The 13,807-nt window shown below is 37.4% G+C and overlaps 1 protein-coding gene across 2 annotated transcripts in view; it reads left to right on the top strand.

The window, feature by feature from the left end:
• The window catches only part of Gab1 (GRB2 associated binding protein 1), a 117,904-nt gene that overhangs the window by 69,779 nt on the left and 34,318 nt on the right, over positions 1–13,807 (top strand). For both annotated transcript variants that reach the window (XM_027926648.3, XM_027926649.3), the window contains exon 2: positions 4,876–5,170. In XM_027926648.3, the coding sequence (XP_027782449.1) occupies positions 4,876–5,170 (295 nt within the window). The remainder of the gene's footprint in view (positions 1–4,875; positions 5,171–13,807) is intronic.

Raw genomic sequence — 13,807 nt, 5'->3', positions numbered from 1 at the left:
TCACCAAGCAGAGGAAGCTGAGAGCAGAATGTGGTACTTGTGAGCTACATCAAAATGCTGACTTCTCAATAGAGTTATGTTATCACATCACTTATTCAACTTAAAATCGGAGTGACTGTTGCATGCAAGAAATGACAACAGAGTGAGTTTTTACATCGTTCTCTGCTGTGCAGACTTCCTGCCAATATCACCTTCATCACCCGCACATATGGATGTCTAACAGTAAAAATGGTTTTTTGCATGAATCTTACTTAAAATTGTTCTGAGTATTTGGTTTTGAAGGCTTCTAGAAAACTCGTGCTTTTTGTCCGTTACTGCTCTGCAGGATTGGTGAGGCCAGTGTACTGCTTTCTCTGGGGCTACCAAGGCAGCGAGGATAAAAATAGGACAAACTTTAAGAATCCCAGATATTTTCAGATAACAAAGACTGATTTATGCAGGCCCGCTTCGTGCTCTGACCAAACATAGAGAAGCTTTTGTGCTGTGATTAGCAAGGGTGCTGATGTCAGTTCTCTTGTCAAGCATCAAGCTTTATTCTGTAGCTAAATTGTGCTTTGTACCATAATCCAGAGAACCTTTGTATCTGCCTTATTTAAGTGTGTAGTTTATGTAATTGCTTTTGTTTTCCAGTTTCATCGGTGCCAGATTCAATGAGAATGACTCATTTTGCGACCGAGACAAACATTCACATTTGGACCATGTTAAAAATAAATAAATAAGTGGCAGGTGCTGCTTGGTGAAAATTCTGTGTTTTAGTGCAGTCATTTCCTGCTGGAAGGGTTCACGTCTCGAATTATGTCTCAGCCTCTGCAGTCGCTAGCCCAATATCTCTTATTCCTCAATTTATGGCTATTCATTTCTTGGCTCTTTTAGTTTCTAAAGGCTTTGTTGAATTTGAACAATGGGATTTCAACAGGAAAGCAAAGGAATAGATAAGAGAAACCTAAAGAACACACACACACCTTCTTTTGTTTCTCTGAGGTGATTATGGATGTGCTTTGGTGCAGTTAGGTATCATGTCAAGCTCTGGAACTCTTTTCTCCAGTGGAAGGGGTTTTGAAAGCAGTCCTTTCTTTTTATCGTGACCTGTACACCAAATTTAATATTCTCAAAAGTTTTACAACTTTATTTTCTTAGGGGAATTCTACTTGTTTATTGTACAAATATTTCTGAGTTCCAGGCACTGGGCCATGTGTGGGGTATGTAATGGCGTATCAAGCAGACATGGTCACATTATCTTCTTGAACCTTTCAACCTGGCTAGGGGGTTAGATGCTAAATAAATAAATACAAAGAAAAACTGAATTGCAGGCATTTATAAATCACAACAGAGGCAAGTAATAGGGTCCCCAAAATTATACCCTGCTTTACCTTGGGGTTGGTTGGGTTGAGGGTGGTTGGGGAAGGAAAGGCTGAAGATAGGAATTGATCATCCAAAGACCAAGGGAGAGAACAAATACTGGATTTAGAAAACAGCATGTGAAAAGTCCCTGAGCAGAAAGGAGTTTGGCCTCCTGTAAACCACATTATCAAAAAAGAGAAGTGGCAATTAAGAGAGAAAAGATAGAAAAACTGCATTTAAAAGATTATGAATGAACTATACAGGCACAGCTGTATGGCATTACTTAGAGGCCCAGAAGCCTTTGAGATCCACATAAAATGCAGTATAGAAACTGATGCCTGTACTACTTAGCCTGAGTCATCAGGGAATGGAGGAATTATGGGCAATAAATTATGTAGTAAGGCATTTTAAAAAGATTTCCTTACAAGACATTAAAGTTTTAAAAAGTCAATTCTGTATTTAAAGACAGAAACTCCACTATCTAGAAAAATCACTAACCCAAAGATAGGATTCCTTGATGGACCTGGATAAATAATCTTCTGTTTTTTCTTTTCCCTTTATTTGTCCATTAATCTCTCAAGCTTACTGCTTGAGAGGTGTGTTAATCAGCCCTTACTGCTGGGTGTGGTAGTGCATGTAATCTCAGCGACTCAGGAGGCCGAGGCAGGAGGAATCAACCTAGTGAGATCCTGTCTTAAAATAAAAAGGGGTGAGGATGTGGCTCCATGGTTAAACATCTTTGGGTTCACTTCCTGGTACAAAAAAAAAAATCAGCTGATACTGTGACAACACATCTGAGAAAAACAAGGAGGAAAGATCTATTTTGGCTCACGGTTTCAGAGGTTCAGTCCATGACCAGCGGGCTCCATTGTTTCTGGGCCTGTGATGAGGCCATACTTCGTGGTGGAAGGGTGTGGCAGAGCAAAGCAGCTTACCTCCTGGTGGCTGGGAACGAGAGAGAGAGAGAGAGAGAGAGAGAGAGAGAGAGAGAGAGAGAGAGAGAGAGAGAGAGATACCCTTCCAGGGCATGCCACAAGTGACCTACTCCCTCCAACTAGACCCCACCTCCTGCGGTTTCCACCACCTCCCAATGGTCCATTCATTTATGAAGCCATCAATGGATTAATCCATGATGAGCTGAGAGCCGTTGGTCCTATCACTTTCCCAAAGCCCCACCTCTGAACATTGTGCACTGCGGACCCAGCCTCGAACACAGGAGCCTTTGGGAGACCTTCCAGATCTAAACCGTAACAATAGGGAAGTATCTGTAGAGAACCAACTCACAGATGGTTTCTATTTATTTTTAAATAAATAGGAGTATATCAAATGAGTGGATTTTTATAACCCAGTACCAGATTTGTGTGAATCTAACATGTTGTGACTTTTCAATATCATCTAAAACATCTATAGAACTCTATTGTCTTTCTCCTTCTGATACCAATTCTGTACTTTTTCATTTGAACTGCAATAAGAATTTAACTTAAAATATCGATGTTTTAACATTCTGTGGCCTTGATGATTTTTTTTTTTTTTTTTTAGTAAATTTCTTGTTAAAGGATTGCAAGTTTTTCTGTAAAGGAGTGCTTATCCACTAAGCAATATTTCTGTAGCTACTTTGCCAGGGTTGCTGTGTTCCAAAGTATTTATTTTCATTTATGTTAAATATTTTCTCCACAATTTTTTTTGTTATTTTACACAAGGCATTTATTTGTTTGTTTATGTATTTATTTATGGCTTACTTTTCTTTTTTAAAATTTTTTTTCTCCACAATTAGAAAACACCTCGAGGGTAGGAATCATGAATTTCAAACTTGTCTCTCTTCCCACAAGTACCTTATACAGTATCTTCAGAAAATTCAATTACTTGTTGAGTAATTCATTGATTTTTCTTTAATGGATATAATTTAAAGAATCTCTTAAAACATTAAGCCTAAAGTTATCACCCACATTATTTTGGTTGTCAGTTGTCCACATTACTAGAAGGCTGTATGGCTGGTTTGTGGATTGCTCAGGGTCCCTTCCTCCTCATTTTCTGTCTCTGCCTCAGATCTTTGCCAGAGCTTCCTAGCCCCTCCATTAGGGAACCACAACTCAAAATCAGTTCATATCACAAGTTTATTATACAATTTAGTGAAGATGGAGGCAAAGACGAAACAACTGCCTGAGAAGTGTGTGTAGATTTTAGTTATCGATCCTCTTTTTTTCCCCTTTCACATTTTTTTTCAGAATACAGTGAAGCCATTTTTGAAACTGTCACTACAATACCTTTGTGTTCTATTTGCCAGATTTTATGAAACAAAAAACACTCTATCATGTCATACTCATGGCTTTCTCTATTGCCTTGGATGATTTTAAACTTGGTCAATATTTTCTTATAAATAGATATATATGTTAATGAAGACAGAAATACTGTTTGGGGGGAAATTGGCCTATGTTAACAGCCCCAGCAGGAGCTGTCTTGGTCTGATTAGACTGTAGAGCATGGAACTCGTGTACCGTGATGAGTAAAATTTCTAAAATTCCTGTAGGCACAGGGCTGTCATCATACCAGTTGTTTCACTGGAAAAGAGACTTTCTCTTGCTGGTCCTAATTTTCCAAGACTAAAGGATTGTGACATTGTAACTGGTGCTCAGAGTCTGTGGGTGAGTAGGAGGAACAGTGAGGACATGTGCCTTCAGTGGGGTTCATAAAATGTCACGGTTCTCTGCCCTTGCACTTCCTGGAATGTCCTCTTTGGGCAGTCTAACCTCGAATGTTCCGTCAATAAGAGTACAGAGTGTCTATTAGTAGGTGATTGAGACTTATGAGCCTGAGAGGAGACAATCTGGGTTTTGTTTCTAGGCACAGATGTTAGGGTTAAGGACTGATAAAGAAGACTCCATCATTGGATTCTGCTTTTATTATTTGATGAAGCACCTTCATGTGTGTATTTTATAGCACGATATTAAGGCATGGAAAATCATTGCTTTTAAAAAAATGTGGTAAAATATATACAACATACAATTTACCATTCTATTTTTTAAGAATACGGTTATTAAGAACATTCACATTATTGTACATCCATGACCACTATCCATCTCCAGAATTTCTTCTTCTTTCCCACCTGAAACTCCTCATTCTCCCTTCCTGCTGTGAATGTGACTACTCTAAATACCTCACATAAGTGGAATCGTACTGTAGTTGTCCCTTGGTGAATGGCTTATTTCATTGAGTATCATGTCCATATTCATTTTTCCCAGCATCATTTATTGAAAGCATTACTTTTTTATATGTAGTAAAAAACTAAACCTTCATTGGTTTGTTGACTTGATATATCATAGGATAGTTAATAGAAGATACAAGTATATATATCAAAAAGTTCTTATGAGAGATCAATAAGCTTTGGTGTTCAGAGTGGAAGATCATCCTATGATAACTGAAAACCATTGTGACTTTTCTAGATGGTGCATTTATAATACTGGCTTGATAAATGTGTAGCTTCTGGAAATTTTTCTCTGCAATTAATACTAAGTGGTGATTTTGTTTTTTTCCTAGGCATGGAAGAGGAGGTGGTTTGTGTTACGCAGTGGCCGTTTGACTGGAGATCCAGATGTCCTGGAGTATTACAAAAATGATCATGCCAAGAAGCCCATCCGTATCATCGATTTAAATTTATGTCAGCAAGTCGATGCTGGATTGACATTTAACAAAAAGGAATTTGAAAACAGCTTCATTTTTGATATCAACACTATTGACCGGATTTTCTACTTGGTAGCAGACAGTGAGGAGGAGATGAATAAGTGGGTCCGCTGTATTTGTGATATCTGTGGGTTTAATCCTACAGAAGAAGGTAAGTTCAAGATTTTATTACCCGACTTCAGTTCTCTTTTTTTTGCTATGTATTTAGAGGTGCCATAAAACTCCTTGTTAAATTCAGTTATACACTGTTTTGTTTTGCAATAGGAACCTGACATTTGGGGAAATCATGGGACTCTTCCTTAATCAGTGTGGACAGAAACTTTTTTTCCCACAGGTTTGAGAGAGAGAGACTTAACAACCATTGCAGGGCAGTGTGTAAGTAATTGTCCTGAGGAAGAAGGGGTCAGGAGGACATTCTTAAGTACATTTATTGAGTTTTGACATTAGTATTTTAATAGTGTTGATATATGACTGTTTTTACCGATTAAAATGTCAAAAATTTTATGCTTCATCCCAGTTCTTTAGGCATTATTTTAAAAACCACATTAGGTTTTAAAGTTATGAAGTAGCCAAGGTGATTATCAATACCTAGGAAAAGCAAATGAGAATCAAGCACAAAACACAATGAAAAAGAGCACAGAGAAGGAAGAGGGGGCTCAAGGTATGGATAAGCAGGAGTAGAGGACAGTTTCCCAGGAGAGGAGATGCAGGTTGCAGGCTTGGAAAGAAGTAATGTTTCCATGTGGGTGGAAACAGCCCTCCAGGTTTAGGCACCTGGGAAGGAAAGAACTCCGAGGTGGAATAGGTTCATACTGCGCAGAAGGGCCATGGGTAAAAGAGGCAAAGGGACAGCTGCTTTCAGATCTTGACTTTCCTGGAAAGAGCTCAGCTGAGTGGGTGGGGGTCTCAGGTGGAAGTCTTGTTCAGGTACTCTCAGAGCTGTTTGACCACTGAGTCCCTGTCTGCTTCTCTTCCTTTTCAAACATGCACTCAGAACCTGTGTAGGGGACTTCGATATAGATTTAGTTTTATAGAGCCAAGAATCAGAAATGAAGGTGTACTGAGGTCTTCAACCTTAGTGTCTTCAACTTGTCCCCTGTATCCCTGGGGGATGCGGTCTAAGATTCCCTAGTAGATGCCTGAAGCACCTGTTCAGGATACTACTGAGGATACCATGAGGTATCATTGTGATGGATCTTCTGTTTAAATCATGTGTCATCTTATAATCGTTTTGTGGTTACTGTTGTTCCATTTCCCTGCTGACTTTTCAATTTGGAATTTGTTTGGGGGACCTAAGAGCAGAATTCCATCTCCATTGCTGCCTGCATAGATTGAGCTGATCTGCAAGGCTGAGTAGAAGTGTTCTTTCATGTTTCTTGGTTCTTTTTATAATCCTCTGAAATATTTTAATAAAGGAAATGAGATGCTGTATTAGAAGATGTGCATTCTTCTTTCAAGGAAGGTGAATGTCTGGTTTTTGGAAGCCTATTCAGTATTGGGTAAAGTTGAGAACTCCCAAAATAAGAATTTCTAAATGTTTGTTTATGAGATTAATTTTGCAAGTTTTAAGGCACAGAGTCTCTGGTTTGTTTGACCAACTTAAAATATTTCTTACCATCCAGGAGATAAATGAACAAGCAATCAGATCTGGGAAGAACAAAAGCTTGGTATACTTTAGAAAATGGATTCATTAGTTCACCAAAATTATTTGGGTTTGCTAACACTCCATTAGGTTGCAGGTGCTCGTTCAACACACACATATTAGGTGACTAGTTAGGGAGACAGATGGTAAACCTCACTGACATGGAACTGAATATCTAGTGGGAAATTATTCCTTATAAAAAATGTCCAAAATAATGCATTACATTTGTTGATGGGTGCAAGTTCATGTGTGTATACTACACGATCTAGTAGATGATCCAGAATTATAATACCTAGTGATAAGTGCCCTGCACTTAGATAAACATAGATGGCAGCAGCTCCTAATTTAGTCCTGAGGGTCAAGAGAAGCTGAGGTAGTTTTAAACTGCTCTGTGACTGTCACCAATCATGTTCTGAGAACTCTGGTTTTGTACTTAGCGAAACATTTCATTGATTTTAGAAGTCAGAATCACTCAGTCACAACGTCTGTTTTCACTTTAAAAATGTTCTACCAGTATAAGGAGGAGTGAAGTTTTAAAACTTAAAAGCTTCAGTGACCTTTTTGGTGGCAAACTCACTAGTCCTTACAAAGCACATTAAAAGTATATTTGGGTTGAATGAAATTCTTAACTTTTGAACCTCTTATCAAAGCAATATACATAAAGGGTGAGCAATGAAGTATCAATCAGGTTTGATATGTATGGTTTGTGACTTGGTTACCAAAGGCAGCTGTGCTAATCACATATCATTTTTATCTGCTCCTTAAAACAAGCCCCAGGGACTTTTAATTTGCTAATACTTTCTATAGTTAGTTCAGAGCTATATTTATATACAACGGCACTTATGTTTTAGGTTCTATTATTTAGATTTTTTACAGCTTCTTCCTGGACATCTGCCCCCAAATAACCTAATTAGAGCTGTTTGTAATATAGTTAAGTATATATTGAGGTTATAGGAAAAAATTGTATAAAGTGAACTGTTCATCATTATGTAGTATCATAATGAAGTGTACTTCATTGTACTCTACAGTTTAGGTTTTTAATGTATAGTGGCAAAACTGCAAAAATGCTATAAAACTAACTACTATACTTCCTTATGCATTTGTAGTGTAGACTAAATACCTTTTGAAAAAAAAATAGCCTAGCATGAGGAAAGCTTTGAGTTCAATCCCTGACACTACATACACACACAGTAAATGAATAAAATAACATCTAAAGATTTGTCTGAAATGCTAACAGCAGCAAATTGCTATAATACTTTGTAATTGTATTCATATAGTTTAATATAAGGTAAGAATCAAAATAGCTTTGTTCTTCCATTAACCTTATTGCCTGGTTTATATTCCCTTTTTTCCAACTAGACCTCTCTGCCCATCACGAACAGTATTTTTGTTTTTACCTAGATCTGTCCCCTGTGCCCTGTGCTCTTCCCGTTTTGGAGGGCTGAATATGCTCCCATTTTGAGCTCAAAAAGTGGTCAATAACATGAGATGATTTTCTTCACTGTGCTAGTTTCAGACCAGATGTTGGAAAAAGTAGACTGTGCTTGGATATCAGTCTGAGAAAATAACTATCCACAATCCCTGTGAGAATAACTAGTTTTTCCCTGAAAACAAAAGGAAAGGGGAAAAATCCGACCTGTGTTTTGATTCCAGGAACCTCTCAAAATATCGTTACCATGTTATTTCCGCTGCCCCAGGTGACCACTGCTATTATTGAATACTCAAAGTGCTGGCAGGCTGTATCTGTTTTTAAATTCTAGCTCATTGAACTGTGTGTGGTTCTTATGAATGCTTTTCTTCAGTAGATTTGAGGGTAGAAACTAATTTCTTTTGTTTTTCTTGGAAATGTGCAAATTTATTTTTATTTCCACACCACCAAGGTGGAAGCTGTTAAATCTGCTAAACAAGTCCTGGGAAGCACAGCCCAAGGGCCATAGGAAGCTCACTCAGTTCTCTAAAGGCCTCTGGGCTAATTTTAGGATGCAAGATTAGAAAGTTGCCTCTGAGTTTTTTTTCTTTATTATTATTTTTTTAAAATGCCCAGATTATAGTGGCTTAATTAAAAAAATAAAAAGTGTGATTCTCTGTTTTGGTATGCTTCCTGATAGACAAGCATTTACGATTATATATACACTTCCTTTCTTAGAAGCAGTCTTTCTCAATTGAGGACTTTTAAATTTCTTTTCCTTTACTTTTTTATTGAGATTTAAATTGCCACTATAATCAGTATAGATCTTAAATGTGCTGTTCAAAATAGCTTTATATATCTATGTCTATACATAGAGACGTCTGTATAGCTGCCCAGTATTAAGAAATAGAACATTTGCACTCCCCTGAAATTCTCCTTTCTGCCTCTTCCAAGCAGAGCCCCCACCCAAATGTATTTTTATTTTCCTTTTGCTTTGACTGCCGTCCATTCTTTTTTGCCTATTCTTTATTTATTTCTTCTTTTGTGTGTGTTACTGGGCATCACACCCAGGCAGGGCCTCACACATGCTCTCTGCCACCGAGCTACATCCCCAACTCTTTTTCTTATTTTTTGAGACAGGATCTCGATTTGCTCAACTTGGAACCCTCCTGCCTCAGCCTCCCAAGAGCAGGGATTACAAGTGTGCACTTGAGGCTGAGTTTTACCTTTTTTTTTTTTTTTTAATACTAGGGATTGAACTAGGGTCATTTAACTACTGAACAACATCCCCCGTCTTTTTTTTATATTTTCTTGAACTTCATGTAATGGAACTATGGAGTCAGGCTTCTGTTTTCCAGTATTAAGACCACAAGACTCATCAAGGTTATAGCATATATGCATTTCTTCATCTTTTGCAGCATTCCATTGTGTGGATACCACACTTTATGGATCTGTTTGAATGCTGAAGAACATTTGGGTTGTCTTTAGTTTTTTTTTTTGGGGGGGGGGGTACTTGGAATTGAACCCAGGGGTGCCAAACCACACAGCCATATCTCCAGCCCCTTTTTTAAATTTTTTTTTTTTTTTTGAGACAAGATTTCACTAAGACCTTAGGGCCTTACTAAGTTGCTGAGGTTGATCTTGAACTTGAGATCTTCCTGCCTCAGCCTCTCAAGTCACTGGGATTACAGGTGTGCCTCACCATGCCTGTCTTACATGTCTTTTGATAGATATCAATGTCTAGTAAGTTCTTTGGGTATATACGCATGAGTAGAAATGCTGCATCCTAGGATAGCTATAGATTTAACCTTAGCAGATTCAGTAGCTTTAATTCTCCAAAGCCATTGTACAATCGCGATTGCTTTCCTACCTGCAGAGTATGAGAATTCCAATTATTGCATATTGTTACCAACATTTGTTACAGTCAGCCTTTAATTTCAGTCATTCTAGTGGGTGTGCCATGATATCTCATGGCTTTAATTCACATTTGCTGGAGGACTAATTCAATCAAAGCTTGAGTTTGTTTTTTTCTGTTTTATTACACACTTTCAAGCTACTGTCCCTGAGATCTTGGTTCACCGAGTGTCCTGTGTTGGGGCCCAGGCAACTAGATCTCTAAAATACCCCCCAAATGATTCTGATGCCATCATAACTCTAAGATAAGTATCATGGCATTTGTCAGGATTGCCTAACAATTTGAAGTCTCTAAGAATGTTTTTGCAGTCTATTGAAGAGAGTCACGACAAATAAGAACTTTTTTCTACTTGACACATTAAACATATTGTGTAATAATTTAATTCTTTAATAGTTGGATTAAATAAGCTGAAAAACTGCAGTTGGTTTCACCAACAGTTGCTACTGCTGCTGCTTCTTGTTGCTATCCATTTGTCAGATTTACCTTTATAAAATGTTCTTCCATAAAAATGGTGTATTCATTCGGGGCTGGGACTGTGGATCAGTGGTAGAGTGCTCGCCTAGCACTTGAGAGGCCCTGGGTTCAATCCTCAGTACCACATATAAATAAAGGTATTGTGTGCAACTACAACTGAAAGTAAAATAAGTATTTTTTTAAACAAATGGTATATTCAGAAGTGAGAAAATGGTTATATTAGTGTTAATGATAATGAATACTCTTTATAGACTCTTATTTGCCAAGTGAGACATAGATCTATTCAAAATTATTCTTTTTTAAGAAATATTTTTTTGTTGTTGTAGATGGACACAATGCCTTTATTTATTTATATATTTATTTATTTATTTATTTATTTATAATTTGGTGCTGAGGATCGAACCCAATGCCTCACACGTACTAGGCAAGTGCTCTACCACTGAGCCACAATCCCCATCCCAAAATGCTTCTTCTTAAAAGAAAAATTTTACAGCACACCAGATAAATCAGGAATCAGTAGATACAGAATAACCTTGACCTATTTACCATTAATTGCAATCATAAAAGTAAGACTTTCACAATAGAAATTAAAAAAATAGGAAAAAAAAAACAAATTTTGTGTCAGCAGACACAGCCCACCCTTAGAGGAAACACTCTCATCTGGTCTCCTGATAAGAACAGAGGAGCAGCTCCACAGTTTCATGACTGCATGTTCAGATGCAATAAGTCAGTGGTTAAAAAATTAACCTATGCCATCAACTCCGCAAAATTCTGCTTTACCAATAAAGAGAGTAGAATTATTTCCTACTTGTGTCATTTCATTTTGTTAAATGAGTAATTCTTTTGAATATCCAGAAGCATTATCTAGCCTCCCCAACTTCTTGAGGGACCCTAAAAGCAGACATGATGACTCCAAATAGGATAAAACTAAAGCAGAGGGTAGAGTGGCGTGAGCCAGTTTCTAATGTTTTGGATCTCATCAAATCATAATCTACTTCTCTCCACTGAAAATTTGTACACTGAAAGGCTTTCCTTAGCAATGTTTATTAGCTTTCTAAGTAAATTTCAATTAGGACTTCACTCCAGTAGCTTATTAGGCCTATAATAAATGTTCATTATACTCTTCACGTCTTCTGAATTAAGAAGTAGGAGATTATTTTTCATGCTCAAGCAAACCCTAAACCAATGTTTGGTTCTTAGAAGCTTGATACTAGCCTTCCTTAGAGCAGTAATTCAGAAGTGTGAGCAAGGAGGGGAACAGAATGGCCTGTTCCATTATTTGTGGTGTAGAGATAAGTACAAGTCAACATGTTTATAAGATGAAGAGAAGTTTTTTTTGTCTTAGACCAGTCATTAAACTATAGAGAGAAATTGTCAGAGAATATTTAGACACTGTGCATTGCTTGTATTAAAATTTCAGAGCTGAGCTATAGTCAAATTAACATGACTGAAAAGAACCCAGAGACCAAAGTGTTGAAGATGTTGTGTTATCTGAGCCCAAGTGGCAGAGTGGTCTCCGCAGCCCTGTTAGAGTCCTGTGTGTGCCAGTGTTGTCTGCAAGGGGAGGGGGTGGCTGTTAATGGATGTTTAAAGGTCTTTTCTTTCATGAGCTTGCTCGTGAACAACATGGGAATTTTTCTCTAACTCTTGCTTCTTTTAATGTTCATGCAGTATATAAATGAGATACTTTTGAAAAAGGAAAATCCCAGGCCTCTTTAAAGAGGTTAAAATGCTCTGATCATTTATAGGTAGGAGATATGGAAGGTTAGAAATGAGATGGTCCCCTTGTGTTAATAAAACAAGGTCAGACTGTGGTTTCCTGGCCAGGTGGATTTTCTTTTCCCACTTAAGATGAATCACTTAATTCATTTAGGGTTTAGCCATCAAGTTTAGAAAAAGTATTAAGGGAAAAGTGTATCTATAAAAACAGTCACTAGAATTCATATGATTTTTATAGGGTGAAGGATTGTCAGTGTTTAGTTTTATTTTGTTTTGGTGAGAACTAAAAATTGAGCTAGATTACTGAATTTTACTGTGCCTCTACTATAGAGGAAAAGAGAAGCATATAAAATACACTTGTGGATACAACCCGTAGGATAATTTAACTGCCTTCTCCTTTCTTCCTTCCTAGTGTTGTATATATTTTTCTTAAGCTTGTCTTTAAAAGGTAGATATTTTTCATGGCTCTCTTAAATCCAGAGGGATTTACTCTGAGTCACTATTTAATCTTTAGCATTTTAAATCTCCTTGAATTAAATCTGTGTATTCACAACCGCATCAAAAGAGTAATACATTTCAGAAGGTATATTACATACATTGCTTTGTAATCAGCCTAGGTTGTTAGACAGGACAACAAGAGTTTGTGAGTACCCACTGAAATTATGACATCATTATGTAAGTGTCCAAAAATTTACTCTTACCATTTCTGTTCTCATCCTCTTGAAAAAGAAAGAATTCATTAACTCCTGACACAAGGTGTTAGAGTTTGTTAGGCAAGCCTGTAGGAAGACTTGACCTTACCTGGAGCATCACAAAGATTAAAAAGTCAGAAATTAGTTCAACCTGTTTGCTCAGATCATATTCTCTAATTGAAAGAAGTTTTCAACCCTTATGAGCATCCAGAAGGGCTCACGGAGTCCTCGAGAAGCAGATCCTAAACTGTGTGTGCAGGTAGAGGAGTTGGAAGAATCTCTTGCTCTAATCTCTTCTGGTTTGACAGAGAGAAGGTGCTCAGGGAGTTTCTACCTCAGATTGAAACATTTCCGCCCCGCCCCCCCAACATCTGTTTCTGAACCTCTGTTTGCTATTGAGTCACAACTGGGGATACAGTTATATTTAGACCTCACAATTAGAAACCTACCTTCAGCACCTGAAAGAGTTGTAAAATGAATAGACTTGTCTATGCTGTTTATGGGAATATTATAGTTAAATACATAAGGACATTATCACAAGCAAGTATCTAAAGAAGACAGTTTACAGTGATCCCTTCTCTGGTGAATGCCTAGGTCAGGTGACCTCGATCCCATTTGATAGAACATTAATTCCCTTACCTCTTTTAACATCTTTCACATAATGTTTTGTTGAAAAAAAAAAAAAAGTCAATTTTAACTCAGCCTTTTCTGTGCAAACATACACAGGCGACAAACAAATTTGTTTATTTATATCTGGAACATTTACCTTTTTCTGGGTTATTTATAGCCTTGTATTCCTCACCAAACTAACAGAGTATATGCCTTCTGGGCCCTTAAAATTATACTTGGTTATGTCAGTAATTACAGAGGGATTTTATTTCTAGATTTTCAACTTGTTTTCAAATTACCTCCTTCTACACAATGTAGTTAGCTATTTT

Source organism: Marmota flaviventris, chromosome 7 (assembly GCF_047511675.1).
Source record: "Marmota flaviventris isolate mMarFla1 chromosome 7, mMarFla1.hap1, whole genome shotgun sequence".
In the NCBI taxonomy this organism is placed as follows: domain Eukaryota; kingdom Metazoa; phylum Chordata; class Mammalia; order Rodentia; family Sciuridae; genus Marmota; species Marmota flaviventris.
The sequence above is the reverse complement of the archived record's forward strand: the minus strand, read 5'-3'. Positions and strand labels throughout refer to the sequence as shown.